The 21,484-nt window shown below is 39.5% G+C and overlaps 2 protein-coding genes across 2 annotated transcripts; both read left to right on the top strand.

Annotated features, from left to right (window-relative positions):
• The first annotated feature begins 6,560 nt into the window (after positions 1–6,560).
• Positions 6,561–8,123, top strand: LOC149454375 (tripartite motif-containing protein 6-like). The gene has a single exon (XM_089687605.1). It carries the CDS (start codon positions 6,561–6,563, stop codon positions 8,121–8,123), a length of 1,563 nt encoding a protein of 520 aa, XP_089543731.1.
• An 11,151-nt stretch (positions 8,124–19,274) lies between these two features.
• Positions 19,275–20,880, top strand: LOC149454374 (tripartite motif-containing protein 6-like). The gene has a single exon (XM_089687604.1). It carries the CDS (start codon positions 19,275–19,277, stop codon positions 20,835–20,837), a length of 1,563 nt encoding a protein of 520 aa, XP_089543730.1. The 3' UTR covers positions 20,838–20,880.
• Positions 20,881–21,484: the final 604 nt, after the last annotated feature.

Here is a 21,484-nt window from a genome sequence, read left to right as displayed (position 1 = left end):
TTGGGTTTTGGTTTGAACAAAAACAAGAAATGAGCTGATTCCCCTATTCACACATTGGAGGTGGATGGGGAAATCCTTCCCGCTGTGGTATTGTGTTCTGACAGTGGGGAAAACAAAGATCAATGTTGCTGGCTAAATATTGATCCATGTATGGCCAGCTTAAGGCCTCATTCACACTTTTTGAATCGTGGGAAAAAAAATTGCAGGGTCAAAAACAACATCCTAGTGTGAATGGGGCCTAAGACTCGATAGATCCAGTTGTGTACAACCAACCTGCCCATACATGGATTGAAATTCGGCCAGTCCCTGCTGAAACAGCTGAATTTTGATCCATGTATGGCCAGCTTAAGGCCTCATTCACACTAGGACATTTTTGAATCATGAGGAAAAATCGCAGTGTCAAAAACAATATCCTAGTGTGAATGGGGCCTAAGACTTCTTTTTTTCCCAGTCTAAATTAATACATTTGTATGAAGAAAAAAAAAGGGGGCCAATGACAGGCTAAAATTAATGTTTTTTGCATATATAGCCAGTATGGTTTTGAAATATAATATTACAGGTTTTCTAAAATTATAACATGGATCATGTATTCTGTAATGTTTGAAAAATATAGCTTGTTGATGCAATGAAAAACACAAAAATAAGCAATTCTTTACAACTTTGTGTTACAATGTTTAAAGTTTTCTGCAGAAAAAAAATGGCTCCAGGCTGGTTTGGGAGAGGTCCAAGTGCATTGTTTCGTCTCCAGCTGGGAGGTAAGCTCTGTGTCAGGTTGACTTGAATAGAGTCCAGCCAAAGTCAATGGCCCCACCTAACCACCTACCATAAGGTCAGGAGTGGCCATTCAGAATCTATGTGATGTAAACAATACAGACCAGCTGGTTGTAAATCTGATTTTCAGTACAGACATGGTAATGTTATAGTGATATGGCAACAATACAGAGCTTCAATAAACAGTTAAAACAATTCCAATCCAAACATCCAGGGACCTTGCTAATGTTTTTTTAATTAAATGTTAACAGAAGAGCAATTTTGGTAATAAGTAATATGTATAGCCCACATTTTTTCTAAAATATTGGATAGAGTAGAGAAGGGCTAGACCCATTGTGGTGCGGATATTTATTTTTCCAATAAAAACATGACAGAAAGATATATGAAAACACAACTTTATTAGAAATCACAAAACACCATAAAATTGTATAATATCCTACAAACACAACCAGGGCTTTTTTTCAGTGAGAACACAGTTCCTGCACTTCTATAACTGAATGTATGTAATGGCAAGTGGTGCTGGAGGGTCTATTGATGCTGGCTGCTGGGGGATCTATTGTCACTGGAGGGGATATATTTTTGCATGGGATATATTTTTGCATGGTGGCCTATTGTTGCTGGGGAGGAATCTATTGTTGCTGGGAGGTCAATTCTTGTTGGAAGGGATCTGTTGTTGAGGAAAGATCTGTTGTTGCTGTTGGGGTGGTATTTTGTGGCGGGGTCCATTGTTGCTGATGGAATCTGCTGTTATTTATTTCAGGTACTTATATAGCACTGTCAATTTACGCAGCGCTTTACACATATATATATATATTCAACATTCACATCAGTCCCTGACCCTCAAGTGGTGTACAATCTAAGGTCCCTAACTCACATTCATACATACACATATTAGGGCCAATTTAGACAGGATCCAGCTAACCTACCAGCATGTCTTTGGAGTGTAGGAGGAAACTGGAGCACCCGGAGGAAACCCACGCAAGCACAGGGAGAACATGCAAACTCCATGCAGGAGGCGCCATGGTCAGGAATCAAACCCATGACCCATTTACTGCAAGGCAGACGTGCTAACCACTAAGCCACTGTGCCGCCCTCTGTTGCTGGAGTGGGGCTATTGTTGCTGGCTGCAGGGGATCTATTTTATTATTTTTCTTGTAACCAATAAATTCCATACAAAAGGATAATTGGCTCTGTATTCTCTAAAAGGAGCAGTACAGGGAGGTGGGTAAGGGTAGGAACCAGGGGACGGTGCTCGAAGGTAGGCAGGGGGGCAGAAACAAGGGGTGACTCAGAAGGGGGTTGTTCTTGCACCTATTTGCTGAGAAAAAAAGCCCTGAATACAACCCACAGAAAAAAATGCTTAAACATTCAACCCCCCCAAACAAACAAAAAATCAGTACACTAGTCCCAATGGAATAATACAACCTATCCGAGAACTCAAGCTGAGCCATTAGCAAACTTGACCCAGGTCAAAAAACATAATGTTTATAATGTAATCAACCGAACAGAACACATGTACCATGGAAATATAAAAAATAAATGCAAATACTACAAAAATATGTAAACAGGAGTTCCTCGGTTTTAATACAAAAAATAAAACATGAGTTCCCCGATATAAACTAGGGTGTCTTGCACACTACCCAAATTCTTTCATACCAAATTATGAAAAGAATTGAATAAATGAATGTGCTTCGGCAAACCACAGGGAATGGTTTGGGGATCAATATGTTGTGAAAAGTATGAAATGTGCCAAAAATAAACATTTTTTTTCCCAATAATTTTTTTTCAAAGTCTAAATATTAAGATAGTAATTTTATTTCTCTTTATTTCGGCCCGTGACGTCCTAGTATTTTTCATTCTTCAATCCTTCCCTGCCACTTTCACACAATTTCACCCATAACAAAAATAATTTTTTCGTCAAAAATCGCATTAGACAAAATGTAATCTAAAATTTATAAAATATACATTTGAGGTTCACCTAAGTTGTCTCCGTACACTGGTGTTCACCAGCATATCCAGCATCAATACAGAGAGAAGGAGACAAGCTGTGTTCATTAAACTGCTACTTTAGTTGTTGCTTTTCTAATTGTATGCAGGGCTGCTGTTAGAAACCACGGGGCCCCTTACAGCCAACCTGACAGGGCCCCCCCAAACCACAGGGCCCCTTACAGCCAAATTAACAGCATCCCCAACGTCCCCACAAAACAAACCACAGTTTACTATGCTTCAATTATGAATGAACACAGCGAGTGAGCAGTACAGATTGTGTTCATTTAGGAATCGAAGGGGCTGGTAAATTACATTAACTGATCCCCTGTATATTTCTCTTTGCAGCAACTGAAAGCAAGCCAGGAGCAGAACCCAGTTTTCTGCTGCTGCAGAGAGAGCCATACAGGGGATTGGTTCCAGTAATTTCCCCGTTCACCCTTCCTGCACATATCCGATTCATCCAGCTGCCTGAGCCCCCCTGCAGGCTTGGGCCCTGTACAGGAGGACTGTCCCCATTTTAAACCCAAATCCTTCTGTCCCTCTTCCCTCTTTTTTTTTTTGTAAAGGAGGTCTAGAGCCCAGGTCAAAATAAACAATTTTAAAGTTCATCCATTCTCCATATTATTGTCTATGTAATTTAGGGCATGGGAAGGGGTATGTCTGCCTACATACAAAAAAAAGTCCTTTCTGAGATGGGAAAGCAGAAGTCTTGTTAATCAACCACGAAAGGTGTGAGCATCCTGTTCCAAAGGACATAATCCAATCCAGGCCAGGAAAACTGGGTCAGTTGTAAAGCCACCCATAGACTGTGTATTTTTTTTTCCTGCAACCACTGTTTACAGGAAAGAAAATCGCTCCATTATCCCATCAACAGCATCATAGGGGAATCTCTCGTGCAGAGCTATTGTGTTCTCATGGCTGAGGAAGCCATCCCTGCCCAGAGAAGAGAGATTACTAGCAGCTATAATAACCAGTAGCAATAATTGCATGTAAAACTCAACAGGCTGGTTGTACCAAAAGTTGATCAACTTGGGTTGGTTCAGCATGCCCATACATGGTTTAAATCTTGACTGGTTCAGCAGGGACTGGCTGAGATTTGAACCGTCTATAGATGACTTTACTCTTTGAACTACATACCTGGAAGTGTAAATTACTAGGATGAAGAGGAAAAGAATTGTTGGATGCTTGATTAAATTAAAAACAAAACATGAACTATATGTATTTTAAAACTCTCCTAAAGCCTAGTACACAGGCCAAATGTCGAGCGGCATGGACTGGTTCAATAGAAATTAGCTGACATTCAGCTCTTGTCTATGGAAGCCGGTCCAACATACTAGCGATCAGCTGGTCAGGGGCATGACCTGCAAAAGGTCTGCCAATCAGCTCCCAATCAGAACTCTCAGCATAGCAGGGGAGATTGCTGTGCTAACAGATAGTACAGCAGCTCCTTTTGAGCTGTCCATTTTCATTCAGCCCTCTGGGTAGAACAAAAACCCCTAGTAGTGTGTACTAGGTTTAAGGCAAGAAGATAGTTTTCAGTGCAAATTGGCATGTGGATGTTCCAATGTACTTTTGTAATTTTCAGTTAGGATGACTGAAGAGCATCCAACCTGAGACAAACGCCTCCTCTAATCACCAACATGCTGGAGATGATCAGCTGTGGTCCTTCACAATCCTTGTAATGTAAATAGAGGACAATACAGACCTACCAGTGATAAAAAAACAGGTCTTCCCTAGCAGAATGGTAATCTAGTAATATGTCAATGCAGAGCTACAGCAAATCTTTTCACCATTTTTACACATGAAAGTGTATCAATTTTGAAGGTTTTTTTTATTTAAACACATGACACATTAGTTTTAAAGTTTACCTTTCAAAAAGGATAAACATTGTTATCAGTAATTTACAACAGATCAGCATTTAAAATGTCTAAACTCAGTAAGTTGCACTGTCTACCTTCTCGATATCTAGAGATTTATTGTAAAAGGATCCCAGTCACTAATGTGAAAAACAAAAACCGACAACAAACTGTTTTGGAACATTTGGAGACCGACTGAATGAGCCAGTGTATGCTTCTTCAGATTTTTGGGGGGCAGGACTGACTAGTGGGAGTAGAAAATGCCTCAGTCAGTAAATGTCTGCTTAGGAGAAGTAGTTCTATCATTGGTGTCAGTGGGAGGAATAGTGCCCCATAGTTGGCAGAGGAATTGTGTCCCATTGTCAGTGGGAGGAATAGTGTTCCAAGATTTAGGTCTGTCAAATGATGGTTCACTATTCCTCCCACTAACAATGGGACTCTATTCTTCCCATGGACACAGTGGCAGGAATGATTCCTCATCTGTTGTCAGTGGTATGAATATTGCCTTATATCAATGGGAGGGCTAGTGCCCAAGGGCTAAATAAAAAAAGAATTAAAAAAGTAAAAAAAATTAAATTATTTATTATTATTTTTATAGAGGATTTATATAGCGCCAACAGTTTGCGCAGCGCTTTACAGTGTGAGGGCAAACAGTATAGTTATCAGAGGAATCAGAGGGCCCTGCTCATTAGAGCTTACATGAAAAATTATTTTAAAAAATTTATAAGATTTTTTTTTTAACATACTGTCACCAGTCAGTTAAAAAAAAAGTAAAATTGAATGAAAAAATACTATAAAAATGTTTTTTTTTCACATTGTCACCAGTCTTTGTCACCTATGATGACCCTATACTGCACCGGTGACAGTATGTAAAATAGTTAAAAAAAAATGAATTTCTTCATTTTCCAACCAATTTCACAAAACTCGCCATGCCTCTTACTAAATACCTCAGACCGTCTACTTTCCAAAAAGGGGTTATTCGAAGGATATTTGTACTGTACTGATATTTTAAGGGCCTTAAGAAATGAATCAGTACATCGGGATTGATCAATTTTCAAATTTGTATACCATAGTTTGTAGACTATAACTTTCACATGAACCAATCAATACACACTTATTGGGATTTTTTCTTTTTTTTTTTTTTACCAAAGACTTGTAGCAGAATACATTTTGGCTTAAATTTATGAAGATATGTTTTATAATAGAAAGTAGAAAATATTGTTTTATTTCACAATTTTTGGTCTTTTTAAATTTATATAATAAAACAAAACCCGGTGGTAATGAAATACCACCAAACTAAAACTCTATTTGTGTGTAAAAAAAAAGGTATAAATGTCATTTGTGTACAGTTTTGCATGCCCGCGCAATTGCCAGTTTAAATAGCACAGTGCTAAGTAGCAAAAAAATTGCCCTGGTTATGAAGGGGGTAAAACCTTTCGGTGTGGCTAAAGTAACCCTTTTATTTTCGATATGAGACTAGCATGCAAAAAAGACAGCCAATCGTTTATCTGAATTTCTCATCATCTGTACTAGGTAACTTAAATGATTAAAGATACAATCTGTCAGAACCACTTAGGTCTCTCCTCAGGCTATAATAATATAAAGAAAGACAAAACCATTTTCAGAAGTGTATAAAGCCTAAAGATGGGATCTAAGAAGTCCCAAAACTTGAAGTTTTAATTTCTCAAGTTCTTCAATCAAGGGTATCACTGTAAATTCAAGAATTCCTGCATTGATCAATGGCTAACAAAGTACAAGACAATCTGTCCTCAGCAGATAAAGGGTTACTAGAGGAGGGTGGGTCTTACTTTACAAGGACATCTGATGTCACTTTGCATAACAAGGCCTCCAAAGAACCTCTTTCAACCCCAAGCTATAAGACCCATGAGCTGAGATTCCATCACCAGTTAATGTCCTTCTCACAAGATCATTGTCACCTCTTCAATGGCATCTGCTGACCTGAGAGAGGAGCTAAACTGCTCCACCTGCCTGAACCTTTATAAGGAGCCCATATCTCTGAAATGTGGCCATAACTTCTGCTGGGACTGTATAGTGACTGTGCTGGATTCCCAGGAAACATCTGGAGAGTATTCCTGTCCGGAGTGCAGAGAGCAATATACACAGCGCCATCCACTGGAGAAGCTGTGTAACATCATGGAGTGTTTCATATCTGCTCACCAGGAGGACACAGAGGTCTTGTGTACATACTGCGATTCTCCTACACCAGCTTCGAAAATGTGTCTGCACTGTGAGGCCTCATTTTGTGATAAGCACTTGAGCAACCACAGCAAGTCATCGCATCACATGTTAACCGAACCCACCGCGTCATTTGGGGACGTAAAATGCTCCACACACAAGGAGCTCCTAAAATGTTACTGCTCGGAGGACAATACCTCTATCTGTGTGTCTTGTTGGGTGGCTGGAGACCACAAAGGACACCAGGTGGACCTTCTAAATGAGGCCTCTGAAAAGATAAAGGAGGGATTAAGAGATTCTACAAATGCATTAGACTTTGAGAGACAGGAGATCCAGAGGAGAATTCAGAATCTGGAAAATCATAGGACAGCAGAGAACGGAAAAATAACTGCTGTTGTCAAGAGATTCAAGAAGATGTTTAGAAAAATCAGGAAAAAGCTGGAGGATGTTGAGAAGAGAGTCCTAAAGGAAAACTGCAGACAAAATAAAGCGATCTCACATTCGGTCTCTTATCTGATCCAGCAGTTGGAGCAACAGAAGGATGAGCTGTCCAAGACCATCAATCAAATGAAAGAATTGTGCGATATTGATGATCCAATAACTGTGTTGAAAAAGGCACCAAACAGAGAGGACATTCTTCCCCAGATGGGGGACACAACCAATGACGTCAAAACTGCTGGATGTATATCTGAAGGAGCCATCTTACACATGCTGCAAAGTGGACTTTGCATCTTTGCTCACAAACTGAGCGATCTGGTGGCAAAAAGACAATTTTTAAAGTTGGAGAAATCTGACATTTTATTGGACATAAATACGGCTAATGATAACATTATACTATCAAAGAAAAGGAAGAGGGCTGTTCATACTGACCTTGGTGTCAACAGGCCTGAAGGTCCTAAAAGGTTTAAATGTTGCCAAGTATTGAGTATCCAAAGTTTTACTTCAGGGACACATTACTGGGAAGTGGATGTAAGTGAGGCAGAGGAATGGCTGTTAGGGGTGGCCTCTGAGAGCATAGATCGGAAGATTGGGGGAAATGAATCATTTATTGGCTGTAATGAGAAATCCTGGAGCCTGAGTCAAACACCTTCAAATCTTCAACTCAGGCACAACAACTCTTTGATAAATATAGACTCCAAATCATTTCTAAAGAATGTTGGGATTTATTTGGAATATGACTCTGGCCGTCTGTCCTTCTACCAGCTGTGTAAACCCGTCAGACACCTCCACACCTTCACTGCCACCTTCACTGAGCCCCTCCATGCCGCTTTCTATGTTTATCCAAAAAGCTCCATCAGAATTATAAATTAATTACCATAATAGAGTTCAAATGTTAATGTTTTTTAATTGCATTTAAAAATAATTCATCTCATTTTTATTATTGACTTTATTTAAAGTGTAGATAGAGTGCAAAGATTTTTTGTTCCAGTTTTGGATAAAGTAGGAAAGGATTGGAACCCTTGTCAAATTGTATCATTTTCTATTTGTCTATTTGTCTTGGTGATGGTGATCGGAGGTGATGGGAAATCCAAAAATGTTAATGTTGCCACCAGAAAAAGAGATGAATGTAAGTCTTCCAATACAGACACCTGTTCTGGTGACAACTGCTTGAAATTCTGCTCACTTTGGAGAGATTTCCTCTCACTTCCTGTTGCATCTCCATCCAAAACAAATAAAATAGTTTTAGCTATAAATAAATTTTAACCAATGTAATACCTATGAAAGTCAATGTTTAACATTTCTCCACTCGATCCTCAACTAACAAAAAAAAATGTTTGGGCTGTAGAGGCACTTTCATCATTATCGTGGTTCTGAAAATTTAACGTTGGCCATAGTTTCCTTTATTATGTATATTATAGTTTTTTTAGTATTTGAACAATACTGTTTCCATTTATTATAAATGCTTCCATTCCATATCAATACTGTTTGCTGATCCTGCTGCCAATAAACCTTTCTGCTTTCTGAAAGAAGTGTTTGTGTCGTTATGTTCCATGTTCCTATTGTAAATTATTTCACAGGATGTAGAAGGTCTCCTAGTAAGCAATGTTGGAAGGTGAAACATATTTCAGTTAATTTGTAACTTTAGCTATTTTTTATATTTCTTAAGGAATGGTTTATTATATGGTTTTTGGTAAATCTAAACCAAAAATCTCAAGAAAATTGTATAATGTATGGCCAGCCTTCATTTCCTTGGGGATATCCAATTACCTCTCAGAAAGTGTGAACAGCCTGTTCTAATTAGCATTATTCAATCCCAGCCAAAAAGTCTGGAGCAGGTAATGATGTTAAAACTTTAGGACATGGCTGAAGGTGTAAATTGCATTTAAATTACTTTCAAAATCAGATAGAATTATATCTGGTGACAGGTTGTATCCCCACATGGAAGAAAAATATATTTGAAATATATTTTAAAAATATTCTTCCCAAATATATTGCTATGTATTTGAAATACTACAAATTTGGCCATATTCAATAAATTTAAAAATGTATTTCAATAAATATATATATACTGCATGTTGAAATGCGTTTTTATTACAAAATATTTTTAAAAATACATTTCAAATATACTGTATGTCTTTAAAAATACAAATCTACATTTTTGGAATGCATTTACAAATATTTGTAAAAATATATGTCAACATGAATTTTTTATACAAAAAATAATAATCACTGCCATTGGCTTGTAGCCTCTGGTAGTGATTGGGCAAAAAAAAAAAAACCTGACAGGCTGGTTGTACTGAAGTCGATTTATAGAGTGACTTTAGTACAACCAGTCCGCCCATAGATGGACTGAAATTCAGGCGGTTCCTGCTGAACCGGGCAAATTTCTATCCCTCTATTGCCAGCTTAAGGCTGAAGCTAAGGAAGATGCTTATGGCTGAATTTATATTTCTGTCATTACAGGTTTCCTTTAAAATGCATTACATTTGTAAAAATGCTAAACAACACACAAACAATCTGTATATGTCAGGGGTTTTTAAACGTTCTAAACAGAGGATCAGTTCATTACTCTCCAGACTTTAGGGACTAGGCTTTGGACAGCGAGAGTAGCAAATGCCCCATCATCGGGTATCAGTGGGAGTAAACAATCCCGGCTCAGTGGTGTGTGGGAGTAAAATATTGGCCAGAGTTGGTTAGTGTCAGTGGGGAAAATTGTGCCCTATTATCGGGCTCAGTGGGATGAAGAGTGCCCCCATCAATTGTGTCAGTGAGAGTAATTTTGCCCCATTGTTGGTCTCAGTGGAATAGCACCCTATCAATGGTGTCGGTAGGAGGAATTGTGCCCCATCCTTGGGCTCAGTGGGAGAAACAGTACCCTCCATCAATGGTGACATTAGGAAGAGATGTGTTCCATCATTGGGCTGAGTGGGAGGAATAGTGCCACATCAATGGTGTCAGTGGGATTGTGCCCTATCACATTAGGTTATCATATTAGGTTCAGTAGAAGGAATTGTGCTGCTTGGATGGGCTCATCGGTAGATATAGTGTCCCATCAATGGTATCAGTGGGAGAAATTGTGCCCCATCAATGGTGTCATAAGAAGGATTTATGCTCTATTGTTGGACTCAGTGGGAGAAATAGTGCCCCATCAAAAATATTGGAGGAGGAAATAGTGGCCCATCAATGGTGTCATGAGGAGGATTTGTTCTCTATCATTGGACTCAGTGGGAGGAATAGTGCCCTATCAATAATATCAGTGGGAGAAATAGTGCCCCATCAATGGTGTCATGGGGAGGATTTGTGCTCTGTCTTTGGGCTCAGTGGGAAAAATGGTGCCCTATAGATCCAGTTGTGTACAACCAACCTGCCCATACATGGATTGAAATTCGGCCAGTCCCTGCTGAAACAGCTGAATTTTGATCCATGTATGGCCAGCTTAAGGCCTCATTCACACTAGGACATTTTTGAATCATGAGGAAAAATCGCAGTGTCAAAAACAACATCCTTGTGTGAATGGGGCCTAAGACTTCTTTTTTTCCCAGTCTAAATAATACATTTGTGTAAAGAAAAAAAAGGAGGCCAATGACAGGCTAAAATTAATGTGTTTTGCATAGATAGCCGGTATGCTTTTCAAATATAATATTACAGGTTTTCTAAAATTATAACATGGATCATGTATTCTGTAATGTTTGAAAAATATACTTGTTGATGCAATGAAAAACACAAAAATAAGCAATTCTTTAAAACTTTGTGTTACAATGTTTAAAGATATCTGCAGAAAAAAATGGCTCCAGGCTGGTTTGGGAGAGGTCCAAGTGCATTGTTTAGTCTCCAGCTGGGAGATAAGCTCTGTGTCAGGTTGACTTGAATAGAGTCCAGCCAAAGTCAATGGCCCCACCTAACCACCTACCATAGGGTCAGGAGTGGCCATTCAGAATCTATGTGATGTAAATAATACAGACCAGCTGGTTGTAAATCTGATTTTCAGTACAGACATGGTAATGTTATAGTGATATGGCAACAATAGAGAGCTTCAATAAATAGTTAAAACAACTCCAATCCAAACATCCAGGGACATTGCTAATGTTTTTTTAATTAAATGTTAACAGAAGGGCAATTTTAATAATAAGTAATATGTATAGCCCACATTTTTTCTAAAATATTGGATAGAGTAGAGAATGGCTAGACCCATTGTGGTGCGGATATTTATTTTATCAATAAAAACATAACAAAAAGATATATGAAAACACAACTTTATTAGAAATCACAAAACACCACAAAATTGTAAAATATCCTACAAACACAACCAGGGCTTTTTTTCAGTGGGAACCCAGTTCCTGCACTTCTATCACTGAATGTATGTAATGGCAAGTGGTGCTGGGGTGTGCTGGAAGGGTCTATTGATACTGGCTGCTGGGGGATCTATTGTCACTGGACGGGATATATTTTTTGCATGGTGGCCTATTGTTGCTGGGGAGGAATCTATTGTTGCTGGGAGGTCAATTCTTGTTGGAAGGGATTTGCTGTTGAGGAAAGATCTGTTGTTGCTGTTGGGCTGGTATTTTGTGGCGGGGGTCCATTGTTGCTGATGGAATCTACTGTTGCTGGTATTTTGTGACAGGGGTCCATTGTTGCTGATGGAATCTACTGTTGCTGGAGTGGGGCTATTGTTGCTGGCTGCAGGGGATCTATTTTATTGCTTTTCTTGGAACCAATAAATTCCATACAAAAGGATAATTGGCTCTGTATTCTCTAAAAGGAGCAGTACAGGGAGGTGGGTAAGGGTAGGAACCATGGGACGGTGCTCGAAGGTAGGCAGGTGGGCAGAAACAAGGGGTGACTCAGAAGGGGGTTGTTCTTGCACCTATTTGCTGAGAAAAAAAGCCCTGAATACAACCCACAGAAAAAAATGCTTAAAACATTCAACGCCCCCAAACAAACAAAAAATCAGTACACCAGTCCCAATGGAATAATACAACCTATCCGAGAACTCAAGCTGAGCCATTAGCAAACTTGACCCAGGTAAAGAAACATAATGTTTATAATGTAATCAACCGAACAGAACACATGTACCATGGAAATATAAAAAATAAATGCAAATACTACAAAAATATGTAAACAGGAGTTCCTCGGTTTTAATAAAAAAAACAAAACACGAGTTCCCCGATATAAACTAGGGTGTCTTGCACACTGCCCAAATTCTTTCATACCAAATTATGAAAAGAATTGAATAAATAAATGTGCTTCGGCAAAACCGCAGGGAATGGTTTGGGGATCAATATGCTGTGAAAAGTATGAAATGTGCCAAAAATAAACATTTTTTTTCCCAATAATTTTTTTTCAAAGTCTAAAAATCAAGGTAGTAGTTTCATTTCTCTTTATTGCGGCCCGTGACGTCCTAGTATTTTTCATTTTTCAATCCTTCCCTGCCACTTTCACACAATTTCACCCATAACAAAAATAATTTTTTAGTCAAAAATCGCATTAGACAAAATGTAATCTAAAAGTTATAAAATATACATTTGAGGTTCACTTAAGTTGTCTCCGTACACTGGTGTTCACCAGCATATCCAGCATCAATACAGAGAGAAGGAGACAAGCTGTGTTCATTAAACTGCTACTTTAGTAGTTGCTTTTCTAATTGTATGCAGGGCTGCTGTTAGAAACCACGGGGCCCCTTACAGCCAACCTGACAGGGCCCCCCCCAAACCACAGGGCCCCATACAGCCAACAAAACAGCCCCCCCCATCCCCACACTACAAACCAGTTTACTACTGTATGCTTCAGTTATGAATGAACACAACAAGAGAGCAGTAAAGATTGTGTTCATTCAGAAATGGAAGGGGCTTGTAAATTACAGTAACCGATCCCCTGTATATTTCTCTCCGCAGCAACTGAGAGCCAGCCAGGAGCAGAACCCAGTTTTCAGCTGCTGCAGAGAGAGCCATACAGGGGATTGGTTCCAGTAATTTCCCCGTTCACCCTTCCTGCACATATCCGATTCACCCAGCTGCCTGAGCCTCCCTGCAGGCCTGGGCCCTGTACAGGAGGACTGGTGGTACCCCCTTATCCACGGCCCTGATTGTATGAATATCTCTTTTACAACGATAGCTCATATAAAAATATACAAAATTAAATCCATATAATTAGAAATGTAAACTCATAAATCATGCTATCCACCTTCCTCCTGCTAATCCTGAGATATGCATGCAAGCTTTCATGTAAAATACTGTTGATTTCAACACAACTTATCTTCATTTTCATTTCAGGCCCCTTTTAGACTGGTGTGCTTTTGCCACTCTTTTTTTTTTTTCATGGTCACAAAACTGTATGAAAACTATTCCCCTTTAAGTCCTATGTAACTGTTCACACTGGAGGTGCTATAAGCTTTGAAAAGTCCTGCATGCTCCATTGTCTTAAAATGGAAGGGGGCTTTTTTGGTGTCGTTTTTCAAAAGCACACCAAAAAAAGCAGCTTCCCATGTAAGTCAATGGGAAAGCATCAAAAGCACATCAGTCTGAAAGGGCCCCAACAGGTAATATATTGAATCTTTGACTCCTAAACCAGCCGTATATGGTCTGAAATTCTGCCAGACATTCGATCAACTTGTGTACAACCAGCCACACTTTTACATACAATTACTGCCAGCAACTATAGCCGCTAGTAGTAAGCATTGTGTTCTGATGACAGGAATAGTGCCTCATCAATGGAGTCTGTGGAAGAGATTGTGACCCATCATTATTGTTAGTGGGAAGAATTGTGCTGTTCTTTGGATTCAGTGGGGGATAGAGTGTCCCATCAATGGCATCATTTGGAGGAATCGTGCTCCATCGTGGGATCAGTGGGGGGAATAGTGCTCTTCCAATAATATCAGTGGAGGAAATAGTGTCCCATCAATGGTATCAGTGGGAGGAATAGTGCCCCATAAATAATATCAGCGGGAAGAACTGTGCTCTATCATCGGGATCAGTGGGGGGGAATAGTGCCCCATCAATGGTATTTACGGAAGGATTTATGCTCTATTGTTGGGCTCTATGGGAGGAATCGTGCCCCATAAATTATATCAGTGGGAGGAACTGTGCTCAATCATTGGGATCAGTGGGGGGGAATAGTGCCCTATAAATGGTATTTGTGGGAGGTTTTATGCTCTTTTGTTGGGCTCTATGGAAGGAATAGTGCTCCATAAATAATATGAGTGGGAGGACCTGTGCTCCATCATACCCTGCTTGTACGGTTGTATGGTGGAAGGAAAGAAAGTCAAATCATCTAGGGTTCCCTTAGGGTAGATTTATTTTCAAATAATTTCTATTTAAATTTTTTTAAAGGCATAATAAAGCAAATAAATGCTAAAGAGTATAACAAGGTATTAAACCGACATACTGTGCATAATGATGGCCAAGAAATAGTGATACATCCCTTTGGGTAGATTTAGACATGCGTATAGCCCGATCTGCTTTCGGATTGCGCTTAGGAGGCTACTGACAGGCAGTGAGGAAGCGATATGATGCCTCCTCAACACCTATTTTCACCCCTTTTTTACCAACAAATGCTCCCCAACCTTGTGTATTGCATGCAACTGCAAAGCATTCGTGGTGCTTCCCTATTTGCTTGAATGTGTAGTATTGCGTGGGCTTTCTGAAACTTTGCTGAGTGATGCAAAGAATCCTGACTGTGGCATGTATACACCCCCATCCATTGCCTATTGCAGCATAGGAGAGGGCGAATGCAGGGGCAGAATGACCATTAGGGAACTCGGGCACTGCCCAAGGGCCCTGGGTCAGTAGGGGGCCCCATGAGATGCCCCTGGTACCTTTTTCATAGGCTTTTTTGGGTGTGGGTGAGGACACAGGGGCCCCATGATCCCCTATTGCCCGGGGGCCCCATGAGTTGTCAGTCCACCCCTGGGCGACTGTGACCTTTGGGAGTAGAAAATGCTCTGTGTCAGAGGGAGTAAACAATGTAATCATTGGAATCAGTAGGTGCAATAGTGCCCCATCAATGGTGTCAGTGGGAAGAATTCTTTTATTATATTATTATATTTTATTTTTAAGAATATTGCTATTTCCAGCGCGACTTTGATGTCACTTTCATGCAACTTCACACTCTACGGCACTCAAATTACAAGAACATCACATCAAAGTACTGCAGAAACCCCTTTTTTTAAGTCAGTGAAAATTTTAGGTTGGATACAAAGTTGCATGACAAGGCACAGAACCCATTCTAAAGTCACCTGACAAGTTGCCGTATTGTGAACCGAGCTCAATCCCTAAAGTTGCAAATGGACACTTCGTTTTGACAGATACCTACTGGTGGGGGGGTTCTTTACACCCCTTATGTGAATATATCCATATCCGGGGGGGGGGGATTTGATTCATTTTTCTGACTGGTTGTCGTAATTGTTGGTACAGACGCATGCATTCGCAGTTTTCACGGTTTAAGTGATAAGGTGTCTGAAGTATATTCCATAATATCTACAAGCCATAAATTATACAGATACTATTGAAATAACAAATTGGCAATGTCACATTAGCAATCAACAATTAGCATCATAGGGGAATCTCTCGTGCAGAGCTATTGTGTTCTCATGGCTGAGGAAGCCATCCCTGCCCAGAGAAGAGAGATTACTAGCAGCTATAATAACCAGTAGCAATAATTGCATGTAAAACTCAACAGGCTGGTTGTACCAAACGTAGATCAACTTGGGTTGATTCAGCCTGCCCATACATCTTTACTGGTTCAGCAGGGACTGGCTGAGATTTGAACCATCTAGACTTTACTCTTTGAGCTACATACCTGGAAGTGTGAATTGTTGCTAAATTACTAGGATAAGGAGAAAAAGAATTGTTAGTTTTTTTATTAATTTAATCAAGAAACCAACTATTTGTACCAAAAGTTGATCAGCTTGGGTTGATTCAGCCTGTCCATACATGGTTTAAATCTTGACTGGTTCAGCAGGGACTGGCTGAGATTTGAACCGTCTATAGATGACTTTACTCTTTAAGCTACATACCTGGAAGTGTGAATTCTTGCTAAATTACTAGGATGAAGAGGAAAAGAATTGTTGGATGCTTGATTAAATTAAAAACAAAACATGAACTATATGTATTTTAAAACTCTCCTGAAGCCTAGTACACAGGCCAAATGTCGAGCAGCATGGACTGGTTCAATAGAAATTAGCTGACATTCAGCTCTTGTCTATGGAAGCCGGTCCAACATACTAGCAATCAGCTGGTCAGGGGCATGACCTGCAAAAGGTCTGCCAATCAGCTCCCAATCAGAACTCTCAGCATAGCAGGGGAGATTGCTGTGCTAACAGATAGTACAGCAGCTCCTTTTGAGCTGTCCATTTTCATTCAGCCCTCTGGGTAAAACAAAAACCCCTAGTAGTGTGTACTAGGTTTAAGGCAAGAAGATAGTTTTCAGAGCAGATTGGCATGTGGATGTTCCAATGTACTTTTGTAATTTTCAGTTAGGAGGACTGAAGAGCATCCAACCTGAGACAAAGGCCTCCTCTAATCACCACCATGCTGGAGATGATCAGCTGTGGTCCTTCACAATCCTTGTAATGTAAATAGAGGACAATACAGACCTACCAGTGATAAAAAAACAGGTCTTCCCTAGCAGAATGGTAATCTAGTAATATGTCAATGCAGAGCTACAGCAAATCTTTTCACCATTTTTACACATGAAAGTGTATCAAAACCCATCTCTTCAGGGAAGCCTACCCCACCCTCACCTAACGGCCATCCTCCCTCATTCCTCCCACCACTTCATCCCCCTCAGCCACTTCCTACTGTACCTTTTCCCCCCTCCCTCCTAGATTGTAAGCTCGTAAGAGTAGGGCCCTCTTACCCCTCGTACATTGTTTGTTGTTGTTGTACTGTGCCATGTATTGTCCCCCCTATTGTACAGCGCTGAGCAAACCCTTTGGCGCTATATAAACTCGTAGTAATAATAATAATAATAATAACCTGAGACAAAGGCCTCCTCTAACCACCACCATGCTGGAGATGATCAGCTGTGGTACTTCACAATCCTTGTAATGTAAATAGAGGACAATACAGACCTACCAGTGATAAAAAAAAAACAGGTCTTCCCTAGCAGAATGGTAATCTAGTAATATGTCAATGCAGAGTGTACATTTTTACACATGAAAGTGTATCAATTTTGAAGGTTTTTTTATTTAAAAACCCACACATGACACATTAGTTTTAAAGTTTACCTTTCAAAAAGGATAAACATTGTTATCAGTAATTTATAAAGATGAACATTTAAAATGTCTAAACTCAGTAAGTTGCACTGTCTACCTTCTCGATATCTAGAGATTTATTGTAAAAGGATCCCAGTCACTAATGTGAAAAACAAAAACCGACAACAAACTGTTTTGGAACATTTGGAGACCGACTGAATGAGCCAGTGTATGGTTCTTCAGATTTTTGGGGGGCAGGACTGACTAGTGGGAGTAGAAAATGCCTCAGTCAGTAAATGTCTGCTTAGGAGAAGTAGTTCTATCATTGGTGTCAGTGGAAGGAATAGTGCCCCATAGTTGGCAGAGGAATTGTGCCCCATTGTCAGTGGGAGGAATAGTGTTCCAAGATTTAGGTCTGTCAAATGATGGTTCACTATTCCTCCCACTAACAATGGGACTCTATTCTTCCCATGGACACAGTGGCAGGAATGATTCCTCATCTGTTGTCAGTGGTATGAATATTGCCTTATATCAATGAGAGGGCTAGTGCCCAAGGGCTGGATAAAAAGAGAAGTAAAAAAAATTAAATTATTTATTATTATTATTATAGAGGATTTATATAGCGCCAACAGTTTGCGCAGCGCTTTACAGTGTGAGGGCAAACAGTATAGTTATCAGAGGAATCAGAGGGCCCTGCTCGTTAGAGCTTACATGAAAAATTATTTAAAAAATGTTTATAAGATTTTTTTTTAACATACTGTCACGTCAGTTAAAAAAAAAGTAAAATTGAATGAAAAAATATTATAAAAATTTTTTTTTTTCACATTGTCACCAGTCTTTGTCACCTATGATGACCCTATACTGCACCGGTGACAGTATGTAAAATAGTTAAAAAAAAAAATTAATTTCTTCATTTTCCAACCAATTTCACAAAACTCGCCATGCCTCTTACTAAATACCTCAGATCATGTACTTTCCAAAAAGGGGTTATTCGAGGGATATTTGTACTGTCCTGATATTTTAAGGGCCTTAAGAAATGAATCACTACATCGGGATTGATCAATTTTCAAATTTGTATACCGTAGTATGTAGACTCTATAACTTTCACACGAACCAATCAATACACACTTTTACACATTTATATAATAAAAAAAAAAACCCGGTGGTGATGAAATACTACCAAACTAAAGCTCTATTTGTGTGTAAAAAAAAGATATAAATGTCATTTGTGTACAGTTTTGCATGCCCGCGCAATTGCCAGTTTAAATAGCACAATGCTAACTAGCAAAAAAATTGCACCGGTTATGAAGGGGGTAAAACCTTTCAGTGTGGCTAAGGTAACCCTCTCATTTTCAATATGAGACTAGCATGCAAAAAAGATGGACGATCGTTTGTCTGAATTTCTCATCGTCTGTACTAGGCAACCTAAATGATTAAAGATACAATCAGTCAGAACCACTTAGGTCCCTCCTCAGACTGTAATTAATATAAACAAAGACAAAACCATTTTCAGAAGTGTATAAAGCCTTTGGATGGGATCTAAGAAGTCCCAAAACTTGAATTTTTAATTTCTCAAGTTCTTCAATCAAGGGTATCACTGTAAATTCAAGAATTCCTGCATTGATCAATGGCTAACAAAGTACAAGACAATCTGTCCTCAGAAGATAAAGGGTTACTAGAGGAGGGTGGGTCTTACTTTACAAGGACATCTGATCTCACTTTGCATAACAAGGCCTCCAAAGAACCTCTTTCAACCCCAAGGTATAAGACCCATGAGCTGAGATTCCATCACCAGTTAATGTCCTTCTCACAAGAACATTTTCATCTCTTCAATGGCATCTGCTGACCTGAGAGAGGAGCTAAACTGCTCCATCTGCCTGAACCTTTATAAGGAGCCCATATCTCTGAAATGTGGCCATAACTTCTGCTGGGACTGTATAGTGACTGTGCTGGATTCCCAGGAAACATTTGGAGAGTATTCCTGTCTGGAGTGCAGAGAGCAATATACACAGCGCCATCCACTGGAGAAGCTGTGTAACATCATGGAGTGTTTCATATCTGCTCACCAGGAGGATATAGAGGTTTTGTGTATGTACTGCGATTCTCCTACACCAGCTTCGAAAACGTGTCTGCACTGTGAGGCCTCATTTTGTGATAAGCACTTGCGCAACCACAGTAAGTCATCGCATCACATGTTAACCGAACCCACTGCGTCATTTGGGGACGTAAAATGCTCCACACACAAGGAGCTCCTAAAATATTACTGCTCGGAGGACAGTACCTCTATCTGTGTGTCTTGTTGGGTGGCTGGAGACCACAAAGGACACCAGGTGGACCTTCTAAACGAGGCCTCTGAGAAGATAAAGGAGAGATTAAGAGATTCTACAAATGCATTAGACTTTGAGAGACAGGAGATCCAGAGGAGAATTCAGAATCTGGAAAATCATAGGACAGCAGAGAACGGAAAAATAACTGCTGTTGTCAAGAGATTCAAGAAGATGTTTAGAAAAATCAGGAAAAAGCTGGAGGATGTTGAGAAGAGAGTCCTAAAGGAAAACTGCAGACAAAATAAAGCGATCTCACATTCGGTCTCTTATCTGATCCAGCAGTTGGAGCAACAGAAGGATGAGCTGTCCAAGACAATCAATCAAATGAAAGAATTGTGCGATATTGATGATCCAATAACTGTGTTGAAAAAGGCACCAAACAGAGAGGACATTCTTCCCCAGATGGGGGACACAACCAATGACGTCAAAACTGCTGGATGTATATCTGAAGGAGCCATCTTACACATGCTGCAAAGTGGACTTTGCATCTTTGCTCACAAACTGAGCGATCTGGTGGCAAAAAGACAATTTTTAAAGTTGGAGAAATCTGACATTTTATTGGACATAAATACGGCTAATGATAACATTATACTATCAAAGAAACGGAAGAGGGCTGTTCATACTGACCTTGGTGTCAACAGGCCTGAAGGTCCTAAAAGGTTTAAATGTTGCCAAGTATTGAGTATCCAAAGTTTTACTTCAGGGACACATTACTGGGAAGTGGATGTAAGTGAGGCAGAGGAATGGCTGATAGGGGTGGCCTCTGAGAGCATAGATCGGAAGATTGCGGGAAATGAATCATTTATTGGCTGTAATGAGAAATCCTGGAGCCTGAGTCAAACACCTTCAAATCTTCAACTCAGGCACAACAACTCTTTGATAAATATAGATTCCAAATCGTTTCTAAAGAATGTTGGGATTTATTTGGAATATGACTCTGGCCGTCTGTCCTTCTACCAGCTGTGTAAACCCGTCAGACACCTCCACACCTTCACTGCCACCTTCACTGAGCCCCTCCATGCCGCTTTCTATGTTTATCCAAAAAGCTCCATCAGAATTATAAATTAATTACTATAATAGAGTTCAAATGTTACATTTTTTTTACTTGCATTTAAATATAATTCATCTAATTTTTATTATTGACTTTATTTAAAGTGTATATAGAGACCAAAGATTTTTTTTTTCCGGTTTTGGATAAAGTAGGAAAGAACTGGAACCCTTGTCAAATTGTATCATTTTCTGTATCTCAGCTAGATAGATTCTGCCTTCCTATTTGTCTTGGTGATGGTGATCGGAGGTGATGGGAAATCCAAAAATGTTAACGTTGCCACCAGAAAAAGAGATGAATGTAAGTCTTCCAATACAGACACCTGTTCTGGTGACAACTGCTTGAAATTCTGCTCACTTTGGAGAGATTTCCTCTCACTTCCTGTTGCATCTCCATCCAAAACAAATAAAATAGTTTTAGCTATAAATAAATTTTAACCAATGTAATACCTATGAAAGTCAATGTTTAACCTTTCTCCACTCCATCCTAAACTAACAAAAACAAAGTTTTGGGCTGTAGAGGCACTTTCATCATTATCGTGGTTCTGAAAATTGAACGTTGGCCATAGTTTCCTTTATTATGTATATTATAGTTTTTTTAGTATTTGAACAATACTGTTTCCATTTATTATAAATGCTTCCATTCCATATCAATACTGTTTGCTGAT

The sequence above is a fragment of the Staurois parvus genome, unplaced genomic scaffold, assembly GCF_062004578.1.
Source record: "Staurois parvus isolate SC_StPar_1 unplaced genomic scaffold, SC_StPar_1.0 ptg000432l, whole genome shotgun sequence".
Taxonomy (NCBI): domain Eukaryota; kingdom Metazoa; phylum Chordata; class Amphibia; order Anura; family Ranidae; genus Staurois; species Staurois parvus.
The sequence above is the reverse complement of the archived record's forward strand: the minus strand, read 5'-3'. Positions and strand labels throughout refer to the sequence as shown.